This window comes from Chrysemys picta, chromosome 11, assembly GCF_011386835.1.
Source record: "Chrysemys picta bellii isolate R12L10 chromosome 11, ASM1138683v2, whole genome shotgun sequence".
NCBI classification, from domain to species: Eukaryota; Metazoa; Chordata; order Testudines; family Emydidae; genus Chrysemys; species Chrysemys picta.
Genome location: NC_088801.1, coordinates 51,932,957 through 51,959,487, shown reverse-complemented (window position 1 = coordinate 51,959,487; position 26,531 = coordinate 51,932,957). Strand labels below are relative to the sequence as shown.

At 44.8% G+C, this 26,531-nt stretch overlaps 1 protein-coding gene and 1 long non-coding RNA gene across 11 annotated transcripts in view; one reads left to right on the top strand and one right to left on the bottom strand.

The window, feature by feature from the left end:
* STAT4 (signal transducer and activator of transcription 4) overlaps positions 1-18,732 on the top strand; it is a 68,343-nt gene extending 49,611 nt beyond the window's left edge. For 5 of the 10 annotated variants that reach the window (XM_065562014.1, XM_065562016.1, XM_065562015.1 and 2 more), the window contains 11 exons: positions 3,107-3,190; positions 4,060-4,158; positions 6,067-6,202; positions 8,964-9,016; positions 10,410-10,504; positions 10,983-11,119; positions 11,248-11,439; positions 13,911-13,977; positions 14,733-14,841; positions 15,104-15,193; positions 16,109-16,971. In XM_065562014.1, the coding sequence (XP_065418086.1) occupies positions 3,107-3,190; positions 4,060-4,158; positions 6,067-6,202; positions 8,964-9,016; positions 10,410-10,504; positions 10,983-11,119; positions 11,248-11,439; positions 13,911-13,977; positions 14,733-14,841; positions 15,104-15,187 (1,056 nt within the window). In that variant the 3' untranslated portion in view covers positions 15,188-15,193; positions 16,109-16,971. Of the gene's footprint in view, positions 1-3,106; positions 3,191-4,059; positions 4,159-6,066; positions 6,203-8,963; positions 9,017-10,409; positions 10,505-10,982; positions 11,120-11,247; positions 11,440-13,910; positions 13,978-14,342; positions 14,842-15,103; positions 15,194-16,108 lie in introns of all 10 variants that reach the window. The other 5 variants (XM_008172909.4, XM_005306806.5, XR_010591614.1 and 2 more) reach the window with 4 other exon arrangements.
* Positions 18,733-24,016: 5,284 nt separating this feature from the next.
* LOC135974372 (uncharacterized) lies at positions 24,017-26,531 on the bottom strand. Its single transcript, XR_010591613.1, has 2 exons — positions 26,090-26,531; positions 24,017-25,766 (listed from the first exon to the last, which is right to left on the bottom strand). It is a non-coding gene; the product is annotated as an uncharacterized LOC135974372 (long non-coding RNA).

Below are 26,531 nucleotides of genomic sequence, written 5' to 3'. Positions count from 1 at the left end.
TTATAAGAGTACAAAAACTGCGTATAGACCAGGCCTTCGTAATAGAGTTTATGTGCAAAATAAGAAAAGATCAGCATGGATGATTTAAACAAACAAAAAGAAACCACAACCCAAAACCAAGCAGGACACATTTTTGCACACACATCTGTATTCTTGACTGGAACAATTCACCAGTTAAATAGTAAAACTGAAACTCAGGGTCTGATTCTCTGTTGCTCTGCACCTTGTGAAGTGAATTTGCACTAGGGTAAATGAGTGCAAAGTGGGTATAAAATGCTACTGCCCTGCCCTCAGTTTGTGCACTTCTTGTTAAGTTTGGATTTAGTAACAGATGCTGTGTGCTTATCTTAGTTGTCGATGAGTCTTTCCCATTAAATCCAAAATCATCCAAGGCTAAATGCTCCCCTTTATGCAGCACAGTGGGAAGCAAAAGAGCACTGATGGCATGAAGAAAAGTTGAGGCCTATGCAGATGGGACAGGTAGTGAGAGAGTATATTCCTCCAACAGATCACATCCTCCCCGAGAATTTCTTGGTGCCAAGTGTCCACTCAAAACTAGTATCAGGAACCCCAAGTGTTCAAAATGTATGCATCAGGCCCCCAAAGAATTTTATGAGATTGTTTAAAAATCATGAGACTTTAAACAATTAGTGTTTGGGTTTTTTTTATTTGCCTTCTAGTTCGTTAGCCTTTTAGGTTTTACATTTTCCAAATTCTCTCTATATCCAGGAAGGTTAACAATATTCATTTAAAGAAAACCCACAAAAAGTAAAGGGAGATTCTCACATAACCACAGGTCTCCAGGAAATGGGACTTTAAGTTAAAAAAATAAGACAAGATTCACAATAAAATTATGAGCGTTGGCACCAGTGTGAGGGATATGGGCTGGATGGAAGAGAGGGGCCGGGAAAAGGCTGTAATTTGTGTACCATTCTTTTTGTTAAATGGGATAATATCCAGAATGCAGTTACAGCGACTCTGAGCAGCTACATATCCTCTGATCATCCTTCTCCACCATCAGAGGGAGTCACAGCCATGCTGCCAGCATGTGGGGAAGCCAGTGGCAGCAAGAGCCTTTTGTGCTGGGGGAGGACAAGGAACAGCATAGAGACAGAGTGATTCTATGTGAATATCCTTGTGATTTGGCCACTCTGTTACTTTTGTTCTCACTCCGGTGTGTGGCTTATCTGGACATGCCACAAATTTGCCAGATTTCGCTCTATTGCTGCTGGCCCCCACTTTCTGAGGTTATAGTACAAGCATATTGGTGGCTACTTCTTGTCCTCAAATCTTTTCTGCTGGGTACTTCCATTTGCTGCAGGCAAGAGGAGACTATGACTTTCAATAGGATTATTGGAGCTATATAGCTAGTTTGGAGTGTTTAAGTAAAACTGCTGGTGGATCCCTGCACGTAGTGACAGATGCCAAACTTCTGTGCTTATAAAAAGGCAGAAGTTGGTAGAACTTGCTCTCCAAGTACGTCTGTGGTTACAGTTTTCAGATCTGCACTTCAAAACACATATGGTCAGTGTTCTAGTCCTGTACGGAGAATTAGAGTTAATCATTTTAGTTAACAGATGGAGACAATTGTCCATGTTCCATGCTGCAACTGGAAAAAAAGTATACTGAGGCTCTAGAAATGAATTCAGAAATGAGGTAGCACAAGTATCCTGCTTGGTTGTTATAGCTGTGTTATTTGTGCCACACTGCTGCTGGTCCCAGGTTCTGAAAGAAATGAGAAGGCAAAGGAGTGTAGTAGCTAGAATAGGCAAATAAACTCTCTCCTGAGAGAGGTCAGGTGCTTTTGAAAATCCCACTAGGCAGCTATCTGCATCTTTAGGTGCTTAAATACCTTAAAAATCTGGCCCAGGGCAGAGACAGTTTTTAATTCTGTGCTTGGTTAGTTCTTCCATTCCAGGTAAGTGTCCATGAAAGCCTACTGATCAGAAGGTTCTGCAGCTGTGGTTTATGCCACACTGGGGTGTGTGTGGGGGGGTACTTTTTAATTCAAAGCTTAACTTAAAAGGTGAACTGCAAAGCCAGTGAAACGGTGTCTTTCATAACTTTGGCTGATGCATAAAGTTGACAACATGCATTTGGGTTTTTGTCTCACTTTTGGTTGTAAAAAAAAGTGGCTTTTCTCCATTGAATTTTATACTAGGAATGGCAGGATTTGGTAGTTTCAGGAGGGGAACTTTGACCTGATAGGAGGTGGAAACCTGATCTGCAGCTCCCAACTGTGATTTGCCCTTGCAGACATGTGCAAGGGGAAGGGGAGTCATGGAAGGAGACCTTCCTCATGTGACCTATGCAAAGACAGAGAATTATAAATACTCTCTGTAAGCAGGGATTTCACCTTAACCCCTCCATGGAGCAAATCAACTGAAAAGGAAGCGGGGCTCTAGCACACTAGAGAGCAAGATGTACCATCCAAAGGGATGGTGTAGAGCAGTGCATGCACCCCCCACCCCCATGAGTGCTGAGCAACCCTGGGAGAGTTTATGCCTGAGGCAGTCACTCCCTGTACTGCTACTGGTGCAGGAGGGCCCTCCATGCAGCTCTTTGTGCAAACTGCACAATCTAGCCCAATATATGGAGGAGCTGTTGGGCAACAGGAAAGCTAATTGAGCGGCTGCTCAAGTTTATCCTTCCTGGGATGTTGCATTCCTAGTCCTCCAAAGATAGAGTCCTCTGGGAAATCGGAATCTGTTTTACATTGAAATTGTTGATCACGAAAGAAGCTTTTTAAAAAAAAAAAAAGTTTGAGGCCATCTCTAGAACTTGCAAAAAGCACAGTTCCTTTTGTTCATTTTTCACTTCAGTCTTTAAAAGTGCAACAATCCCTTTAACAATGTTTTCTTAGCTTCTTCAGAAAACTGCTGAAGTTTTAGACAGAGTTTAAGGTCAGGGTACTGCCTTTTTTTTTTTTTTTTTTTTTTTTTTAAACACCCACGATTTTCCACTGGCTCTGCTTAAACAGTATATTCAACTGGCATATTTTCTTTCAGTGTTGTGTTCTCTGCACGGTTTGGTTGTAGTCAGGCTGCCAAAACCAGTTTTAAGTGCCAACTTTATTCACAGTTTTATAATGTGTTTGCTTCCTCAGGGCCCTCAGATGGTAACTGAAGAGCTACACTCCATCAGCTTTGAAACACAGGTCTCCCTGTATGGTCTGACTGTAGATTTGGAGGTGAGTGTTTTCACTGTTTTTATGTGGGAAAGAATAAGTAATTATTTGTCCTCAAGCCAAATTAATACGTATTACTTACAAGAGTTTGAGATAGAAGATGTACAGTACATAGATACATACAGCAACTTTTAAGTCATCTAATTGGCTAACTCTAATTGGCTATGCACACTTCACTTTGGTACAGCATAAATATGATGTTCTGCAGAGAATTTAGTGCACAATCCTGCCCCCAGTGAAATCAGTGGCAAAATTCCCATTGAGTTCAATAGACGCAGGATTGGGATGCCCCATGGAGCAGCACAGCATGCTGCTTTGAGAAGATATGATATGATATATGGCAAGAGAAAGTTTTAGGGGCCCATGATACACATGCCTGCAGGTCTTCCTGATTCACCATTTGTGGGCATCATAGTGTGGATGACATGAGCCCTAAAGGTCTCCAACAGTTCTAGGGATACCGTAGGTCCCCTTCCTGCCAGACAGATGACTGGCTGTTGGCAGCTATACTTTGTGCAGCTTTCATACAGCTGATAAGGCAGCCCCTAGCCACAGCTACAGCCAGCCACCTGGGTCGCTGTGGAGTCCAGCACATATAGCTGAGCTCTGAGACTAACATTCACTGGACATTTGGGGGCCCATCCCTTGGGTTCACAGACCAACCATTAGCCAGCAACAGCACCCCAGGAGATCTCCTCCCCTAGGAATATGCCAAAAGATGAATTGGTGATATTGAGACTATTACAGTTTCCAATACTACAAAACTATTATGCTAATTAAAAAAAAAACATGCTAGCAGACTAATACATTCCCCAATGAATGCCTTGTATGCAATACGCTGTAACATTCACATACTCTGTCTTCTTCACCAGACAAGCTCTTTGCCTGTAGTGATGATTTCCAATGTCAGTCAGTTACCTAATGCTTGGGCTTCTATTATTTGGTACAACTTGTTGTCAAAGGATTCTCAGGTAGGTCTTCAAATCCCAAATATTAATTTTCTGTATATTTCTAGTTATCCATTTGTCAAACAAATGTATCAGCAGAAAAAGATTTTTTCCCAGATCTGATACTTCTAGGAAATCTGGCCTTTTTTTCCTGCACACACACGCTATACTACAAATTAGCTGTAATCACATTTATAATAATACGATTATGTAGAGGATTGAATGGGTCTTTGGATCGAGATATGGTGCCCTTTTTTACCTCCAGATCGTCAGTTCAAATGTAAGATAGTTTTCAGTCAATACTGACCTGTTACCATTTGACTTCCGGTGTTTGGTCTGTATGAAATGATGTATTAGAAGTTTCCAATCTATTTATTATTGATTTGTATTATTATAGTGTCTAGGAGCCCCAAGCATGTACCAGGACCCCACTCTGCTAGGCATCATACATAGTTCTTAGTGAACAAATCTCACTCACAGAGCGAACATTCTCAACTGGCATGTTGGTAGTCTTGGTAAAAAGACCAGTAATGGAATGGGCTTGTAGATTTAATTACCCTTTCACTCTCTTGATGCGGTTTCTCTGCAACAGGACTAAGGCAAATTGAAAGGGTGTACTCAGAAGTCTTGTACTCCTGCTTCTTGCACTGTTTCTAATTTGTGAGTATATGGAACACCTTAGAAGATTGCCTTGAACTAAATACTGCCAACCTACACCATTCACAAACACTAACTTCACTTACAAAAATTATTCATGGCTGTGATTAATATATACTTACGTTGTATATAAAAGAGCTTTCGTTATTCAGATTAATTCATTGCAATATCAGTCTGTCAAATTGGATACATAAGAGTTTCTGTACTATATTAAAGACAGTTCCTCTCACTTATTTCACAGGAGTTAGTGCTTTTATTAAATTAGAACATTAGTAAGTGGACTGGTACCACCTGCTAGTAGCCCCAACTTCAGGGAGGTTCTCAGTCTGTGGGAGGTTCAGCACAAACTGCTAAGTTAGTCACATCAATTACCTTTACCAGCATTACTTCTGCCACGTTGTGGAATAGCTCTAATAGTAGCTCTGAATGAGAAGCTCCTCTAGTTTTTCAGTCAGGGTTTGGTGGCTGTCTGTAGATGTTGTGAGGAGAGAGAATGCAAGAAAGGATGTGTCAGAATGCCAACAAGAATTGGCAGGCCAAATGACAATCCCTCTAGATATCAATTTTAACCCAAACAAAACTCTTAACCGAAGTCTTTTGAGCACAGTCATTAGTCTGTTTTAGATTAAAGGATTCAAATGGAAAAAAAAAATCAGCCAGGCTATAAAAAGAATTTAACATATTGCTATACAGGGTGTCTAAAGCAATGGTTCCCAAACTTGTTCCGCTGCTTGTGCAGGGAAAGGCCCTGGCGAGCCGGGCTGGTTTGTTTACTTGCCACGTCCGCAGGTTCGGCCGATCGCAGCTCCCAGTGGCTGTGGTTCGCTGCTCCAGGCCAGTGGGAGCTGCTGGAAGTGGCGGCCAGCACGTCCCTCGGCCTGCGCCGCTTCCAGCAGCTCCCATTGGCCTGGAGCAGCGAACCACGGCCACTGGGAGCCGCGATCGGCCAAACCTGCAGACGCGGCAAGTAAAAAAACCCGGCTCGGACCGCCAGGGGCTTTCCCTGAACAAGCAGTGGAACAAGTTTGGGAACCACTGGTCTAAAGGGTTAGTTAGTAGACTTGGCACACTGAAGTTGTGTTTGCTCCAGATGGAAATTGTCTTCTGAGAACACCTGCTCTTATTGGTCAGCTTTTCAATAGTTAGCATTGATAGTCTCAGAAGAAAGTGCTGCTATCAAAACTAAGGTGCATCTGACTTCCTCTTTGCAGTTTGAAATGTCTAATATTTCAGAGTGGCTACCAATGTATAAACAAAGCATGAATTCTATTGCAGAACCTGGGTTTCTTTAACAATCCTCCTACTGCCACTCTGAGTCAACTCTTAGAAGTACTGAGCTGGCAGTTTTCATCTTATGTTGGTCGTGGACTCAATTCTGAGCAGCTCAATATGCTGGCAGAGAAACTTATGGGTAAGAACCATAAAACTATGATAGTTGTTCAATTTCCATTTACTTCTAAATATTACACAACAGGCCACGCTCTGCTCACTTGCAGGTTAGAGGTCAGAATTTATGCCCAAAATCCCCTCCTCCACATACACACCCCTTCTTCCCCCACATTGTTCACTAGTTCTAAACCAGTTTGTAAACAGTTTGCCTTCCTCCCCTTTGTGCTCTCATGTACTATTGCTACAGGTGACATCACTTTTCAGTAACACAACCACCTCCGCCACTCAGCTCAGCATTGCTAATTGTTTGTTAATACTTTCAAAGTAAAAAAAGTTTGTTTCACCTTATTCATGACAAAAAGTGCCTCAGCTTGTGAACTTTCGGATGGTAAGGCTAAGCAAAAGGGTGTCATAGTTGCAACAAACTGTGGTAAGCTTTGTTAAAGAACTGTCAACCTATTATGAAATGAAAGGGCAGTCTTGATCTGTTTAAAAAAAAAATAATATACCTTTTGTCTTCCGAACGCAAAGAGAGATCACTCCTGCTCTGCTGATGAAGGAGAGGGGGGTTCTCTATGGGCAGGAAGTGTAATAGTTAAGTCGTAGTAAGCCTTCTAGTAGCAGGATAGACACTTGAAGGTTTCAGCTACTTGTCCTCCTGAAGGGGGATTCAGGCTTTGGAGGAGGCTGGTAGATTTACCTGTGATTAAAAGGTGGAGAGGCTGTTCCTTCTAATGTCAGTCGGGTAGATATTGTCAGGTGGATATTGATTGGACTGATTGCCCTTTTTGATGGAGGAAGGGAAGAAAAGATGTTGACAAAACACAGGGGGGCTCCTTAGCTAGATTTTAGTTTTGGTGGAGGCTGAGGTGGGGAGGTGTCAGGGTTCCCCCCCACACACACTCTGAACTCTGGGGTACAGATGTGGGGACCAACATGAAAGACCCCCTAAATTTATTTTCCTCCAGCTTAGGTTAAAACTTCCCCAAGGCACAAATTCCTTTCCTTGTCCTTGGACGGTATTGCTGCCACCACCAAGTGATTTACACAAAAAAATCAAGAAAGTGTCACTTGGAATCCCTATCCCCCCAAAATATCCCCCCAAGCCCTTCACGCCCTTTCCTGGGGAGGCTTGAGAATAATATACCAACCAATTGCCTTAGCAATGTGAGCACAGACCAGACCCTTTGTCTTCAGGACAATAAAAATCAATCAGGTTCTTAAAATAACTTTATTTATAAAGAAAAAAGTTAAAGAATCACACCTGCAAAATCAGGATGGAAAGTAACTTTACAAGGCAGTAATAAGATTTAAAACCCAGCGGATTCCCCTCTGGGCTCAGCTTCACAGTTACAAAAACAGGAATAAAACTACCTCTGTAGCATAGAAAAATTCACAAAACAAAAGATAACCTAATGCATTTCCTTGCTCTACTTACAATTTCTGTGGGTTTAGATGGATTATTCCAAGTATATTTTTAGGAGATGTTGTACCTGCTTGGCGTCTCCCTCCGTCCAGAGAGGGAACAACAAACAAATCCTTCCCCCCCAGATTTGAAAGTATCCTCTTTCCTCATTGATCCTTCTGGTCAGGTGCCAAATAGATTATTTGAACTGCTTAACCCCTTACAGGTAAGGTGATTCAGTACAGCTGCCAAGGAGGGATTTATGCACCTTTCCCTCTATATTTATGACAGGAAGATACTTCTGAGGTGCAGCAAAAGGGGATTAGGCAGCTGCTAATGGTTTGGGGAAGGCTGCTGCAGGAGGATTGGGAGGGGAAGGCAATTTGCCTAGGGGAATGAAACCACTTTTTTTAGTGGTTTGTTGTACGGGAGGAGGGAACATCCAGATTAGAGCCACTTCCTGCAGTGAAGTGATGGTGGTGCAGGTTGAAGAGAGGTGCAGTTGCGCATGTCCAATGTGCACATAGTCAACCTCTTCCAGGGCTGGGATCCAGAGCTGCAACCACATTAATAAAATTTGAGGGACAAGACCAGGAGTGAGAATGCAAAAGACCTGCAGCCACAACAAGGAGAATCATAAGTACAGTAGAAAAAAAAAACTGAGGGAAGGAAATGTTTGCATTTCCCCAGACATTGTGCCTGTACCTGAATCCTCCTCCTGCAAGATAGTCAGGCTGAAAGATGTCCCCTCCCAGCTCCCACTTCTTCCCCAAAAACTTCAAGTGATCTAGCCTGTTACTGGATAAATGTCTGGGACCTGGTGCAATTTCCAGGTGCCATTTCCTATCTAAACAAGATCTCCCTCCTCTTGTATCTCAGTAATTAGAAGAGAACAAAATTAGGATGAGGTTGGTTTTATTTCACAGGAGAATCATGACTTCTTATTTAGACATTAAAGATTTGAAACAATGCGACTAATAACTACATGTTAAGTGATGTTACTCTAAAGGTACTATATTTATTCTCTGCTAGCATTTACAGAAGAGTAAATTGGTAGGGACATATGTATCATAAAAGATTTTCTTTTTAGAACTTTGAACAGAAAAGTCTCAGATAAAGTGAAGCCCATGAGCAGCAAACTCAGATAAAAAGTGGAACTCTGTGTTTAAGTTGATATAGAACAGAAGTCCCACATTGCTTCAAAGCATTGCTGTAATGTTTAAATTGCAGGTCCACCTATAGAGAAACTTTGCTTGTAGTCATGTTGTTCAGTTAAATGTCATGTACAATGTAATGCTTTTAATATTCAAATATCACAAATGAACCTATTTCAGGAACTTCAGACAAAGGGACTGATATATTTCTTTTTAAATTTTAGGGCAACAAATTAGTTACAATGATTATCAACTGTCCTGGGCAAAGTTCTGCAAGGTACGATTGTAAAAAAAAAAAAAAAAAAAAAAATTCTTCTTTTTCCTTTGAGTGCCTGCTTGCAGGCTTAATTCTGCCCCATTGACCTCACTGACAGACCTCCCACTTGACATGTCTGAGATCAGGATTGGCCCTGTCCTTTAATTTAAGTGTGCTAGGCCTGGAAATCCTGACACAGAGCTGCCCTGTGTCAGGATTTCCAGGCCTAGCACACTTAAATTAAATTCTAAAATGCTACTTCATGGAAAGAAGCAACAAGGACCCTAATGGTTAAATCTGGCTGGGAGGGGTTCATGCCCTAAACCAACGTGGGTCACCCTTTACTCCACAAAATGACCTGTCCTAAAGTTGTTGAAACTGAACTATATTTTAATGGCGATGCAGTTTAAATTGGCACATACAGGCCATCTCTAGAAAATTAATGGCTTGACCATTAGTCAGTAGTTTTGTCTGAATCTTCTTTGACCATTCTAGTTAGCTTACAACTGACTTAAGAAACCATAATCACTGATGGGAGCCAGACCCTAAAATTGTTTTAAAAAGTTAAATTACACCAGATGCTCATTTGTGAACTAAAACAAAGATACTTCCAGAACTGATTGGCTGTAAATCAATACATCTAAATACTTTGGTCAGAATCAGACAAAAATACTGAGTATGGAAAGTACATTCAATACATTCATATTAAAGATGCATTATTTAAAATATATTTGTAATATCTAAAGATTCTTGGAAGGAAATAGCTGTGTTCTGTGCTCTCAAGCTGTAATTTCATAGTGAGGGAGAAATGATATAAACCAGTGTTTCCCAAACTTGGGACACCGCTTGTATAGGGAAAGCCCCTGGCGGGCCGGGCCGGTTTGTTTACCTGCTGCGTCCGCAGGTCCAGCCGATCGCGGCTCCCATTGGCCGCGGTTCGCCGCTCCAGGCCAATGGGGGTTGCTGGAAGCGGTGGCCAGTACGTCCCTCGGCCGCGCCACTTCCAGCAGCCCCCATTGGCCTGGAGCGGCAAACCATGGCCAGTGGAGGCCGCGATCGGCCGGACCTGCGGACGCGGCAGGTAAATAAATCGGCCCGGCCCGCCAGGGGCTTTCCCTACACAAGCGGCGTCCCAAGTTTGGGAAACACTGATATAGATATTAATTATTCTAAATAAAGATTTTAAAGTGAAGCACTTCCTCTCAAAATCTTTAAAAGCAAATCATAAAGATATTTTGTTTTTACACAAGATAGTAAGATTTGAATTGCTGCTTTTAATATATTTCTCTATCATTCTCACATAAATAGAGACTAGAACTATTCCTGTGAAAATGACAGGGACATGCAGCATTGATATTGTGTTAAAGATGTGGTTGAAATTATCTTTTTATTTGTTTGTTTATATTACCAATAGGAACATTTACCTGGAAAGTCATTTACCTTTTGGGTATGGCTCGAAGCAATACTGGACCTAATTAAAAAACACATTCTTCCTCTTTGGATTGACGGGTGAGCAATATACTGGCAACTCTCCATTAACATAACAAGCTTATCTCATTTGTCCCTTCTCTTTATTAAGTCTACATTCAGCATTACAGAAAATAATTTCCAAAGGCCTAAAAATCTCCAAGTATGCCATATTGTTTGCAATTATGTGTAGCCTGAAGAAAACTCTACTGAAACTATTCAAAGTGGATTTTATATCTCTCTCTTATGGACTCAGTTAGTTTACAGGCAAGTAATATGATAAATTTTGTCATGCTCCACGCTGTGATGGGGGCCCATGCTGTGTTCCTGTGCAGATAAAACTCCCACTAACTTCATGTGGAGCCTTTGTGAAGTCTATAGCAGTGGGCCCTATAAAACCAGCCTTTTACTTTGATCGGCACTTATCTGGCATTGCAAGATAAAAGTTGGGAAATGAATGCCACAGAATGGATGCTGTAATTACTCTGCAAGTAAAGCCATAATTTTCTTATACTTGCAGGTATATAATGGGATTTGTGAGCAAGGAGAAAGAACGAGTTTTGCTCAGGGACAAAATGCCTGGAACATTTTTATTAAGGTTTAGTGAAAGCAACCTGGGGGGAATTACATTTACCTGGGTGGACCAGTCAGAAAACGGTAAGTGCAACTTAAAAGTGTAAAATTCAAGACAACCTAAACTATAAATGATAGGTGAAATGTGTAGCTGATTATGACTGCTGACCTCTTTGCCTATTCACAATTATATTGCCTTTGTGTCTTTACAGGAGAAGTAAGGTTCCACTCAGTGGAACCCTATAATAAAGGTCGTTTAACTGCGCTGCCATTTGCTGACATTTTGCGAGATTACAAAGTTATTTTGGCAGACAATGTTCCTGAAAATCCACTGAAATATCTGTATCCAGATATTCCCAAAGATAAAGCCTTTGGCAAATACTACAGCAGTCAGCCAAATGAAGGTTGGGCTCTATAGTCTATACTTATCCTTTTTGGAAAGTAACATTAAATTCAGATGATATGCAAATGAACTTTTTTCTAAGGAAAACAAATGTTTACTTGTGAAAATAATTACCTCATTTTATGGAATGCCTTTATAAAAACTGTACTTGTTTTCTCATGCACCCCCTGTCTGCGTATTGTTTCCACCTGTTGTCTCTTGTCGTATACTTAGATTGTAAGCTCTTTGGGGCAGGGACTGTGTTTTTGTTGTGTGTTTGTTCAGCACCTAGTAGGGTTACCATATTTCAGCAAGCAAAAAAGAGGACGGGAGGAGCCCCGCCCCAGCCCTGCCCCTGCCCCTCCAACTTCCTGCCCCCCTCAGAACCCCCAACCCTCCCCCTGTTCCTTGTCCCCTGACTGCTTCCTCCTGAGACCCTCCCCCTATCCTAACTGGCCCCCTAGGACCCTACCCCCTACCTGTACCCTGATTGCCCCAACCCTTATCCACACCCCCACCCCCAGACAGACCCCTGGGACTCCCACGCCCCATCCAACCACTCCCCACCCCCTGACAGCCCCCCCCCCCCCCGAACTCCGGACCCATCTAAACCCCTCTGCTCCCTGTCTCCTGACTGCTCCGATTCCTTTCCCCACCCCTGCCACCTGACAGCCCCGCCCCCAGAACTCCGAACCCCCCCCCACTCCTTGTCCCCTGACTACCCCTCCTGGGACCCCTGCTCCTAACTGCCCTCCAGAACCCCACCCCCTACCTAAGCCTCCCTGTTCCTTGTCCCCTAACTGCCCCCTCCTAAGACACCCCCCCCCAAACTGCCCCCCAGGACCCTACCCCCTACCTGTACCCTGACTGCCCAAAACTTTCTCCACCCCCCCAAAAGCCCCCCCCCGCAACTCCCGACCCCCCCCCCGTCTCTTGACTGCCCCCTCCAAAATCTCCCTGCCCCTTCTCCTGCCCCCTGGCCCCCTTACTCTGCCGCTCAGAACAGGGTGCTGGGCTCTGTGTGGAGCCGGACACGTGGCTGCACTCCCCAGCGCAACACACAACCCGGTCCCTGCCCCCGCACAGTGCTGCCGGAGCAGGGTGCTGGGCTGCAGGGGAGGAGGAGCTGCCGAGCCCGATGCAAACGGCCCGGCAGGCCGGCCGGCTCAGAATGCGGGGAGGAGGAGCTCTACAGCTGCTCCGGAGTCCAGCCCGGCAAGCTGCGGGGGAAGGACTCTGGCTGCCAGAGCCCCATGCGAGCGGCTGAATTTCCTGCAGCCCTCCCAGCCGCGCCTCGCTCTGCATGGGGGGGAAATCCCTGACATTTTTAGTGATTTACAAATTCCCCCCCGGACGCTATTTTTTACACAAAAAGGGGACATGTCCGGGTAAATCCGGACGAATGGTAACCCTAGCACCTAGCATAGTTGGATCCTACTCTGTGAACTGTAGGTACTACTGCAATACAAATAATAAATAACAATGACACATAGGCCTGGTCTACTGGGATGGGAGGCAGGATCGATCTAAGTTATGCAACGTCAGCTACATGAATAGCGTAGCTGAAGTCGACGTACTTAGATCTACTCACCGCGGTGTCTTCACTGCGGTACCTCGACGGCTGACGCTCTCCCGTCGACTCCGCCTGCACCTCTTGCCCTGGTGGAGTACCGGAGTCGAAGGGAGAGCACCCGGTAGTCGATTTCTCGCGACTAGATTAGACGCGATAAATCGATCCCCGCTGGATCGATCGGTGCCCATTGATCCAGCGGGTAATGTAGACAAGCCCTTAGATATGCACGAGCTAAGAAACATCTCGGTGAAAGCAGTCATATTAGAGGAAGTTATTCAATTCATTATTTACAAAAATATATTTACTTTCAAATTACATTTCTTTGCCCATGTTTCAGATATTTATTTCTATTTACAAGACCACTTGTTAGTCTGCTTCCAGAATTATGTAGCAGTGTCACTTGCTGTTTCTTCAGTTCCAAGAACCTCTCATTTGAGGTTCAGAGGACTTACTCTCATGGGCTGTTTGCCAATACTAACTTATAATTCCAGATCCCATGTAATATATATTGACTAAAATTGCCAGTGTAGTCAGAATTACTTATGAATGAACACAATCCTATTTTGTCCTCTCATGAAAGGTTTCAGTTAAATGCAAATGTTTGCAGGATTGGCTTCTAAAGGCTCAGACCTGCAAAGATTTGAGCACATACCTATAATGCATTTAAGTACTCCTCATGACTTCAAAGGAACTTCTTAAGTGAGTCCAGTTACTTATGTGTGTATGTCTGTGTAGGTTCAAGTCCTGTCTTGTTGCCCATGTTCTTGTTGCCCATTTATGATTTAAAAAATAGTTATGTTTCCCTTTCAATACATTATGCTCTACAGCTTTTAAAATATTTGTATTAAATCTCAGTAAATAATAAGCATAGAAACTTTAGGGCATTTTTTAAAATGTTCTTAATGTTGATTCTTTTTTAGTCTCAAGACCTACAGAAGGAGGGGTCAAAGGTTATGTCCCCGCTGTATTTATCCCAATCTCCAAAATGTGAGTAATCTAAGAGCTGTTTTACACTTTGGATGTTTTTCATTAAGTCTGTGTACCTCCCTTCACCCCGCAGTTTCTTTGATTCTATTTTTTCCCATGAAAATACCTAGTGGTAGCAACACAGCGATATGGGCCCCAATTTTCTGGTCTGGCAAAGGAGTGCTCAATGTAAGGCTGGGGGGATAAGTAAAGAGGGCTTTAAAAACCACCTTTTCTCCCCCAGTCCTGGTGCTGTCTATGCATCAGGAAGGTATGCAAAATAAATTAGAGCAGACTTTAGGCTCCTCTAACGTGTTCCAGCTTTTACTGTCCCCCAGAATCTTGGGTATGGTAGCTGGGTTTTACCTTTCTTTCCCTGACTACAGCTCCTGCATCAAGTGGCCAGAAAGTGGTGAAGGAGCTCCTCTGCAGTTCTAGATCACAGGAAGATCCCCCCTATGCAGGCAGAATTAACAAATTAAACAAGAATTAACGGGAGTAGCACAATTTGTACAGTATGTTTTTGTGTGTGTGCCAGCAGTTATATCTTTTCAAGGTATTCTCATTGATGTTGTTGAGGACAATAATAGGACATTAGCATGCAGTTGGCTCTTTCACAGGCTACTTGCTGCTAAATCAGTGTTACCCAAACACAGATCTATATGATTATTTCCATATCTGCATCCCTTATTGGTGCATTAAGTTGCAAAGGGGTTTCTTCCCATTATTTCCTAATCATCTGTAAGGTTATTTATTTTATTTGTGTTTCTTTTAAGCCTGTATGATTCCACAGATCCACATTCTCCATCAGATCTTCTTCCCATGTCTCCAAGTGTTTATGCTGTGCTGACAGAACACCTCAGTCCCACAGTAATTGAAACTGCTGTATGTTGCAAGTTTTTTCATTCATAATTTACTAGTAAGCAAATGGGGTCTACTTTGTGGAGAGAAAGGCTTCTTTTGCAGTGCAAAAGGGTGAGAGTACAGTTGTAACCATTAAAAAGTCAGCACTTGCCTTCAGTTCCTATACAGTGCTATGGGAGATAATCCAGTTCTTTCCTATTCTAAATGCAGTAGAATTCTTCAGTATGGTAGGGAATGTTGTCTTTTTCATGGTAACCATTGTACTATGAACTTTATATCTTAGAACTTTGCAATGCAAGGATCTCAAAATTCCATGCAAGGATCTCCAATTTGTGTACACACATTAATTAAGCTTCAACACCCATAACTGTATGTAAGTATTGTACCGATTTTACAGATAACACAGAGGGTTTGATTCACCCATTGCCATGCATTTTATGTAGTTGCCATTTCTGATTTGGTAGCATTTTACAGACACTTTGCACTAATGAAAATGACTACTGCGGCTGCATGGTGTAGCTGGGTCTGTCTTGGGGATGTTAAAGGTGAACTGAAATGTCTTAACTAAACAAATACAAAACATTCATTAAAAGTCCATGGAGAGACTTAAAACTTACATTGCAAATGTATTTATTTATTTTAAAATCATTTTCTATTTTACTTGCCTGCAAAGCACTGCATTCAGAGCTCTGTGCAGAACATGAGGCAGCTCAGCCTCACAAGTTGCACGCAAAGCAGGAGAGGTTCTTGCATTTCTTACCCTGGTTTAAATATTTGGGGACCGAACCTGGGCTGGTGTGATTTGAAGCTCTCCCGTCACCAGCAGCATAGTAGCATCTTCACTAAAGTACTACAGCAGCACAGCTGCAGCTGTGGCGCTGTACGTGAAGACAAGCACTCAGTATGTGGCAAGAGGGAACTTTTAGTGTACAGTAGCAGAGTTCAAGGGGTGAGTTAGTGCACAGCAAGCTAGTGTGCTGTATATCCACTTCTCAGCTTGCCACATGCTAAGTCTCCATGTAAACAAGCCCCTAATTTCCCCAGACTGTGAGTGGGTGTGTGCGTGGGGCATCTCCTTCTGTATAGTTCTAGGGACTGAACCTAAACTACCAGTGTCTCTTTAAGTGGCTAAGGTGGGGAACTATTACATAAAGTCAGGGCTTAGTTTGCACTCTGAGTGTGTGTTTGTCACTGGAAGTAATTTGAGCAAACTGTGACTTGTTTGTTTTGTTTTTAAATATGCAGCAATAATTGCCTTAAAGCTGATGTTTTCGTTCCTCTCTTCTAGCTGAGTTCTCCATATTCAGCTGACTGAAATGCAGACACCATGAAGAACAACAAAGCAGCCAAAATACTTTATAAAATGAAAGTTTAAAAAAATGAAGTTGTTTATGCAGCTTTGTAAATAAGGGTTTCCTGGAAGCCAATGCGATGTTCTTCTTGGGCCTACATGTACTTTCAAATGCATGTAAATCAGAAGCCTCCCCAGGGAAGTCACTGGAGTTACAAACATCTGGCATCATTTGCGTCCTGCCACTGAAGTTCTCACTCAAGGGAATATTACCTCTTAACTCAATGGGCCAAATCCTTCCCTGGTGTGCAACTCCATTGACTTCAGTGGCGTTACACTAGGTATGAATTTAGCCCAGTGGGACTGCTTATGGAAATAAGGACTGCAGTATTGCTGTAAAATAGGACTTACGGTAGGATGGAGATGTTCTGTTCATGAAACATTTTGAAAGCAAGACTTTAGAATAACTAAAGAGATTTAAGATGTGTTCAGAAAATCAGGATTTATGCTGTACATTTCATGTTCTGTTTTTATAATGTCTATTTCTTTGGCTTTTATTTTAAATTAAAGGTTCTCATCCGTCCCTTCATGACACTGACCGTAGGTGCCAGGAATCAGCTTTTGCTGCCATGAACGGCTTTCAGTACAAAGGGACAGATTTTATCTTCCTGCAGTAAAATCCATGGAAGGGAAGGAGGAGGAGAACGGAATAATGGGAATAGAAGAGTTCTCTAGAAACTCTAGAGCAGGGATGGGTAGTAAATTAGTTTTTGCTAAGGTCTAAATTTCTCAGTCTAAGTTTAGTCAAGGTCCAAACTCCAGAGAAAATAATAAAAATAACAATAATAAGTAAATAAAAAGATTTTGGGGTCTATTTAAAAGTATCTGGCGGTCCGGATTTGTCCCGCGGGCCACCTATTGATTACCCCTGCTCTAGAGGCACTACACTTCGAAGGTCACTAAATTTCTGTACCTCCATTCCGCATCTGTAAAGCAAGGTTAATAAAATCTCTCTGTCTTGCAGGACAGTTGTGAGGGTAAATTTATTCATGGTTGTGAGGCACTATGATGAGTACTTCAGAAAAGCCCATGAAGAAAGAAAACAGTCCTTATTCAATGCAGGGTTTAGATTGTGTGCCATAATAGAGGCCTTAGGGACACAGAATGATTAAAAAGGATACCAAAGAGCTGCTTCATTTGCTGAGTACTGTCCAACATGCACCTAGTCATAGTCCAAAGTTACAAAGAGCTAAATTACCTCAGATACAGATGTAAATAAGCAGAATAACCAGTTCTTAACATAAAAGGTTATTTGCCTTTTTAAAGCAGCCAAGTTACTGTTAGTCATGACAGTCTGTCGTTTCTCAGAATTACTCATGACAAATTAACTGTTTTAGAATAACTTAAACACTGACAATTACAAAAGATAGATATCCAAGTTCTGCCTGCAAAATATGCAGTCTTGAGCATACTTAATTGTGCAAGCAAAATATGCATTTGTACAAGCAAGTGGTAAGGTACAACATAGGCCTCGTCTGTGCTAGAAATTAGATCAGTTTAACTATTTCGGTCAGGAGTATGAAAAATCCACAACCCGAGTGGCGTTGTTAAGCCAACCTAACCTCATGTAGACAGCACTATGTTAATGGAAGAATTCTTCTGTTAACCTAACTACTGCCTCTCGAGAAGGTGGATTACCTATGCCCATGGGAGAACCCCTTTCTTCAGTGTAGGTAGTGTCTACAGTGAAGCGCTACAACTATGCAGCTGTGCCATTAGAGCATTTTAAGTGTAGGCAAGCCCTTTGGCACCTGAGATGAAATCCTCGCCCCATTGAAGACAATGAGAGGTTTGTTATGGACTTCAGTGGGACCAGGATTTCATGCCTACTCCCCACCCCCAACAAAAAAGAGTGACCCTCAACATTTACCATACAGTTTTGTTTGCTGGGCACCTCCAAAGGTATCTTACTAAGGCCTTTTGTGGGCCATCCGTGGAGGCTCTCACATTTAAATAGATAATGTACCTGGGACCTGAAAGCAAACTGATACCAATGTATTACCTTTGATAGGCCTGTTTTAGCTCTTAGCCTAGTGGCTTGGCTGATAGTACTATAACATTAAATTGAAAAGTTCTAGAACAATCTTAGGATTCCTGCTCCTCTGGTCACGAGAAGTAAGGTTCAGTGCACAGAGCCACGATGAGCATCTCCAAGTAGCAGCATAGGGAAAAATCCGCCGGGGCAGGGATGTAAGATCAGAATATATGGTTAGAAGTGGAATAAGCAGTAGGGAGTCCAGCTCTTCCCCACTAGTATTGTCCTCAGTTGTAAACTGTCGGGAAAGCAAAGGGACAGCCCCAATGATCTGATCCACCTGGCATCTCCTTGCTGTGCAAATGGAGTATGTTTAAAATAAATGAATACATTTTTTTTCCGCTGTCTAGTCTGAATGATTTGTACCTAGTCAGGGGGATGTAGTCAAACTTTGAAAACCCAATGACCGTAAGTAATTCTCCAGAAACATGGCATAGAGCTGATATTAAACCGTGTATATAGTTTCATAATCTCTGTAATTTATACATGACCAATAGAAATAAAATTAGATTTTGTTTTGCTGTTAGATACTTGGTCTTGTGGGACTTTTAAAGATAAGACAAAAGTGGAAGCACTCAGTCGCCTTGGTTGTTCCTGAGTCTGAACCACCAGTGTGAACTGAGACATTTAAAGAGGCAAACATCAAATTCATCCAGCATCTGCCACCACACAGTTTGTTTAATCTATAATGCTTCTGTGACCTAGTGTGGAACCAGCTGTGGTCACTCAATTAGGGTGAACTGCAAAGAATGGGGCAGACAATCCCCATAAACCTGGTGGATATTCCAATACTTCGATTCACCAAGACAGCATAAAACAGCTTCTTTATTACCTTACTTTTTATTCAGAAGTCCAAACAACACAGTTCCCTTAAAGTGATCTAGCCTCAGGCCTCCATCCATGTACCCACATCAAATATGATGAAAATTTCTGTAAATCTTATTTCATCATATAAAAGAAAAGGTTCCACCAATCCCAAAGGACCAGACACACAACCTCCCAGGTTAATGAATGTTTCAGATCTTACCCAAATACACGCTACAGCCAAGGCTTATTAACTATTATAAAATTTATTAAAAAACAAGAGAGAGTATGGTTAAAAGATCAGTATACATACAGGCATGAGTTCAGTCCATTGCGGTTTAGATTCATATCAGAGATGTCAAGTATCAGAGGGGTAGCCGTGTTAGTCTGAATCTGTAAAAAGCAACAGAGGGTCCTGTGGCACCTTTGAGACTAAGTCTCAAAGGTGCCACAGGACCCTCTGTTGCTATATCAGAGATGGTGAGCTTTGTAGTTGCCAGGAGTTCCTTTAGAATTCAGTTCATAGGTCATAGTCCAATGTCCAAATATCATATCCAGGGCGTACTAGCTGTGGCAGAGCTCTGGCCTTGTCCCCGTGGGTCCCGCGCTTCCAGGCGGTTTATGCTAGCCTCAGAGGCTTACTGCGACCCTCCACGTAGCCCTTCTCTCTCTAGGGCCAGGGTACAATCTACTGAGCCCATTTCATCATAAGCCAGCAAGGAGGTTGGTGAGAGAGCTCCCACAGTCTCTGTTGTCCCTACAGGCTTATTCCAGAACAGCTTAGCCTCCTGGCCTGCCAGGGGCCTGTCTTCCCCTCCCAGGAGGTGTTTCTGTAGTGGCGAGTTGTGGGGAACCCCGGCCCACCCTCTACTCCAGGTTCCGGCCCAGGGACCCTAATGGCAGCAGCTGTTGGCAGCCGACCTTTCACCGCCAGAGCTGCTACATTTCCCTGCGCCATTTCCGCACAGCTCCCCCGCTTCTCTCTCCCAACGCCGCCTTCACCCTTACCTTAGGGCTCCCTTTCCAGTGGTTTCAGGGTGTCTTCATTACCCAGCCCTTCAGCCGCACTTCCTCTCCTCTGGCTCCCTGGCTGTCTTTGGCCTGACTGGAGTGAGCCCTTTTATAGTATCAGAGGGGCCTAATTAGAGTCAGATGTTCACAGTAGCTTAACAGCCTCACCTGACTCTTTAAAGGTTAATTGGAATCAGGTGTTCTCATTAGCCTGGAGCAGCCCCTGCTCTGGTCAGGGAACAGAAAACTGGTTATCCAATGGCCAGTATATCTGCCTTCGACTACTCTGCTGTACCCTGCTGGCCTGGGTCTATCACACAGCATAACTGGGATCTCAGTCTTGTGACTCAAACTTCCCCTGACGAAGCCTAAGCAGATCTGAGATGACAGAATCAGGAGCCAAGGATCTTTTATACAATTTTATGTCTTTTGATGAGTTGGAGTTCCTCAGGGTAATTAGGATGACTTTGAAGGAGGTCCATCACCGGTACTTAGCTATACGAATTAACATAAAACCATTTGCTTGTTCCTCCACCATTCACAGTACATTTCAAAAGAAAGATGAATACTGAGATATCCCATGTTTACAATTCATTTAAATTATAGGATGTTCTTTTGACCTCTGAATTATCAGAATACAGCCTAGACGGGGACTGTTGATTACATTGTTGACCCTACTCATACATATGTAAATACACAAAAATACAAACATTATCCCCACCCGTCTTTTGAGGTTATTTATTTTGCAGGATGTTTAACTCATTCTAGCCATGCATCACAGCGTCTCAAAACAAAAAACAAAACAAAAAAATGATGCATATAGAACGTTCTTGACCATGTAAACCACCTAGAAGTGTGTGTTAATCTCTGTGATGTCCCATATCTTAGCTCTGCTCTGGCCACTTGGAAACAAAAGGCTAATTCTTTCAAATCTGTTTTGATGATAAGACCCTTTCGAAACACAGATTCTTCTTCTTCTTCAAGTGCTTGCTCATATCCATTCCATATTAGGGGTGTGCGCTCACCACATGCACAGGTGCCGGAAGTTTTTCCCTCAGCAGTATCCATAGGGAACCAGCTCTGACACCCTCTGGAGTGGCGCCCGCATGGTGCGGTATAAGGGGCACTGCCGGCTCCCCCCACCCTCAGTTCCTTCTTGCCATCAGTGACGGTGCTGGAACATCTGCTGCTTTGACTAGCATTGATTCCTTCTCTGTTCTTGTGAACTTTGAAATCCTGTAAAGTAGGTATACATAGTTGGTAGTTTTCTTAGTTACCCTTAGTAGTAGTCTCAAACTCTTTGTTAGTCCCGAACAGGACCCAGCCTTTAAGCCCTAGTCCCTAGGCTTTAAGCCCTAGAATCACTGCAAATGGCCTATGCCCGTCAGTGATCCATATACCAGTTCCTAAGGTGCATAGGCGAGGGGCACATAAGTGACAAGTGCCATATCCGCAAGTGCTTTAAACCTAGGACAAAGGAGTGCGATACCCATCTGAAAGCGCTCCTAATGGAGTTGGCACTCACTCCGGCACCGGAACAGTGGTCTGACTCCGCACCGAGCACCGTGGCCTCCGTGCGCAAGCTGGCACCGGTCTCCCTCCATGGCTCCGGTCAAGAAGCCGAAAAAGACTTTGAGGGGAAGATCTCCTACCTCCTGCAAGGGAAAGGAGAGGGCAGGGGGGCGAGCCAAGACCCGTGTCAGGCAGCTCAACATCCCCCTCGGGAAGTTGGGCCCCAGCTCAAATCGAGCAGTGCAACCCATCCCATCCCATACCTTGCCTGAGACTCCGGATAGTGGTGCAGGCGCCAGCCAGCTTCAGGTGCCATCGACGCCCGAAGCCCTTCAAGCAGCTTAGGAGATCCTGACACTCCCGGTGCCGCCCACACCAGCTCCTGCAGTACCCCGGTCTTGGGGAAAATCTGCATTGGGACCTATTCATGTGTCCCCGCTTCAGCGCACCGTTCCCCATCGAGAGGGACATCCCACCAGCATTTGCCCGCCCACAGCTGTCACGCCTCAGGACGGGAGAGGTAGGCTCAGCGGAGCCCCTTCAGTCCCCACACTGGGGGCACTGATCGAGGGACTCAAGGCATACCTTGCCAGTAGATTGGCACAGACTCTCTGAGGCACGTGCCACCTGGCAAGAACTCCGGGACCATCTTCAAGGGCCCAGTACCGATCCCAGGACCAATCGGGGACCAAAGACCGCCAATCACTGGCCCGTCATCGCCCATCTCCAAAAGGAAGGTCACCCTCCTCAGGACGATCCTCCTGGCAATCAGCTCATAGTAGCTCCCAGTCCCATTTGAAGTCCCGGTACCGGTCGAGTAGCGTGAGGAGTGGATTGCTGGGTATCCGACGCAGATCCGCCCAACACCGTCGGTCCCAGACAGCCTGATCAAGACAGTCTCACTAGGTTGGCTTCGGGATGCAGCGACCGGCACCAGTTGGACAAGAGCCACTGCTCAGTCTGATCCTGGTCGCCCGGGACTGACCGCTCTGCTGGTAGCTCCAGCTCGGAGCAGGGTTCCCTGACTGCGGGACAAGACCCAGTACCGACTACGTTATCAGCACCAAAACCTGTCCAATGGCCCCAAGCAAGTGGCCGGTACCATGGTACCCATGGAACCCTTGGGGGTTCACCCAGCCATCCCAGGCTGCCTGATCGGTTTTGTGAGCCTCGGAGAGGCCAGCGGCCTTGGTATCCCATCCCTATCTGGTGCTGGAGACTTCGGGGGGGTAAGACCCTGTAGGTCCAGGAGGACCCAGAGGAGCAAGCTGCTGGACCACCAATGGACGTGGAAGTTCCCGGGGCACCGGTATCATCCTCATCGTCGCCAGACAAGGCTATCACAGGGCCCCCTTACCCAGTTCCTCAGGATGACGCCAAGACGCACCAGGAACATTTGAAGAGGGTTGTTTCTAACCTTGGGCTTCAGGCACAGGAATTGGAAGAGCCCTCAGATTCTGTTTGATGTCCTCTGCTCCGCAGCTCCTGCCACAGCGGCTCTACCCCTTCATGAAGGGGTTTCTAAAATCACTAATGCCCTGTGGCAGACCCCCTCTTCCCTGGCCCCATCTCTAAAAGAGCCGAATGCAAGTACTTCATGCCAACCAAAAGGCATGAGTACTTATACTCCCACCCGGCCCCCAATTCTCTTGTGGTTGAGGGGGTTAACCACAAGGAGAGACAGGGAAAACCCGGGGCCACCACAAAAAATAAAGACACGTGGAGGCTGGATCTTTTTGGGCGAAAGGTTTATTCGTCTTCCAGCCTTCAGCTGAGAGTGGCCAACCACTAAGCTCTCCTTGGCCAATATGACTTCAATTTGTGGCAAGCCATGGCCAAGTTCAAAGGGTCTCTCCCCGAGGTTTTCCGAGCTATCCTTGATGAGGGCACGACAATGGCCAGGGCAGCCCTCCAGGCGGCTGCAGACGCTGCTGCCCGCACCATGGCTTCCGCTATCTCCATGCGGCGAGCCTCTCGGCGGCTCCTCTCTGGGTTGTCCACCGAGGCTCAGCAGTCAATGCAGGACCTGCCCTTCGACGTCCAGGCCCTGTTTGCGGAGCAAACAGACAGCAAGTTGCATGGCCTCCAGGACTCCCGCTGTGATGGGTTGGATCACAGAAAACCCCTTGGGAACTGCCAACTGATGTGCCAAGACTACCTCTGAGCCTGTTTTCCCTGGCAGTTTGGGACTTCAGAACCTTGCCTAGTTTGAGCCAGACATGCTAGCCTGCTACAAACATAGACCCCAGTCTGAACCACATCCCCTAAAAGCTGCAGGCTTAACTGAAAATAGTTTAAGAAGTGTTCCTGTCTCCAACATTCAGATGCCCAGCTCCCAATGGGGTCCAAACCCCAAATAAATCTGTTTTACCCTGTATAAAGCTTATACAGGGTAAACTCATAAATTGTTCGCCTTCTATAACACTGATAGAGAGATATGCACAGTTGTTCCCCACCCCCCAGATATTAATTAACTCAGAGTATGTATTAATAAGTAAACAGTGATTTTATTAAATACAAGAAGTAGGATTTAAGTAGTTCCAAGTAATAACAGACAGAACAAAGTGAATTACCAAGCAAAATATAACACGCAAGTCTAAACCTAATACAGTAAGAAAATGATTACAGATGAAATCTCACCCTCAGAGATGTTCCAGTAAGCTTCTTTTACAGACTAACCTCCTTCTAGTCTGGGTCCAAGAATCACTCACACCCCTATGGTAACTATCCTTTGTTCCAGTTTCTTTCCTTTGGGGGTGGAGAGGCTCTCTTGAGCCAGCTGAAGACCAAAAATGGAGGGGGTCTCCCAAAGCTTTATATAGTTTCTCCTTGTGGATCTAAATCCCTCCCTCCCCCTGTGTAGAATCCCCTCTATAAGATGGAGTTTTGGAGCCACATGGGCAAGTCACAGGTCCATGGATGACTTAAGTTCCTTACTAGCCAGGCCACATTCCTGGGAAAGCTCAGATGTGGATTGGCATCTCCAAATTCATTGTTAGCTTAAGTATTTCTTGATTGGGCACTTGCTGAGAATAGTCTTTTCTCAGGAAGCTGACCAACTGCTTCACTGAGGCTACTTAAAATTAAACAAGTACATAGCCAATATTCATAACTTTGAATACAAAAATGATACCTGCATACAAATAGGATGAATATATTCAGTAGATCATAACCTTTACAGAGATATGTTACATGGCATATGTAGCATAAAACATATTCCAGTTATGTCATATATACATTCATAAGCATATTCCCATAAAGCATTATGGGCTACAACATCACACCCCCACCACCCAAAAAAACACTGGGTCTCTACATCCCAGTCCCGGCGTATAAGTGTTCAAACTGCAGCAGCCACAGGGCCAGGGGAGTCAGCCTCGGCAGGACCAGCCCCATACATGAGCCAACGTCTACAAGCGCCGCCTGAGCCAGCCACCTCCATGATCTGCCCAATTGGGCTTGACCCATAATAAGCAGGGGGCCAAACAGTCATTTTGAGGATGCGCCCAAGGACAAACTACCAGACTATTCCCTGGATCCGTCCTTCCCTGTGTTCTCCAACCGCCTTTCCCTCTTCCTGCCTGGACTGCTATAATCTCGAACCGATATGTCCTCAGCACAGTGAAACAGGGTTATACTCTCCAGTTCCTTTCTACCCCCTCTTCCCACCCATCTTCCCTGTCCCTCTTCAGGGACTCCTCTCACAGAGTCTCCTCGTGCAGGAGGTAAAGGGGTGACTACAGCTGGGTGCGGTGGAAGAAGTTCCTCTTGAGTACAGGAACAAAGGGCTCTATTCCCAGTGCTTTTTAATCCCAAAGGCCAAGGGCGGTCTATGGCCCATCCTGGACCTGCGAGACCTCAACAAGTACCTAAAGAAGTTAAAGTTCTGCATGGTTTCTCTGTCTTCTATTATCCCCTCCCTTGATCTCGGAGACTGGTATGCCGCCCTTGACTTGAACGATGCATACTTCCACATAGCGATCTTTCAAGGGCACAGACTCTTCCTCCAGTTTACAGGGAGGCCCCACCATTACCGGTTTGTGGTCCTCCCGTTCGGCCTGGCAACAGCACCGAGTGTTTACCAAGTGCATGTCAGTGGTAGCGGCTTACTTCAGGCGCCAGAGTATTCAGATCGACCCATACCTTGACGACTGGCTCATCAAGGGCAACTCCAGGTCTCAAGTCCAAAGGGATGTCACGGTGGTTCAGGCCACATGCTACTCTCTGGGCCTACTGGTAAACAACAAAAAGTCAACATTTGTGCCAGTGCAGAGGACAGAGTTCATCGGAGTGGTCCCTGACTTGACCTGTGCCAGGGTGTTCCTGCTGCTGGAAAAGTTCCACACGTTGACGAACCTCATCGCAGAACTCTCCGCGTTCCCTCGGACTACAGCCAGGGTCTGTCTGCACCTCCTGGGTCACATAGCAGCGTGCACTTATGTGGTCTGCCATGCCAGGCTCCAAATGCGGCCCCTGCAACAATGGCTGGGGACGGTCTATTCCCAGTGCCAAGTCCCCCTGGAAAAGATTGTTACCATTCCCCAGGCGATACTTACCTCGCCGCGATGGTGGACCGACCACAGGATAGTCCTGGAAGGGGTTCCTTTCGACAACCCCTCTCACTCCATCGAGTTGGTGTCGGATGCCTCAGACCTCGGCTGGGTGTGCATCTTGGTGACCTCCAGACACAGGGGATGTGGTCCCCGGAGGAGGCAAAGTTACGCATAAATGTCAAAGAGCTCCGAGCAGTCTGGCTGGCATGTGGCGTCTTCCTGCCCCACCTTTTCGGGCAAGGTGGTACAAGTCCTGACGGACAACACAGCTTCGATGTTCTACATCAACAGGCAAGGGGAGCGCGCTCGTTGACTCTCTGTCAAGAGGCACGCCATCTATGGGACTTCTGTATCAGCCACAAAACGCATCTTGAAGCTTGTCACCTTCCCAGTGTCAAGAATACGCTGGCGGACCAGCTCAGCAGGGACACAGCAGCTGATAACT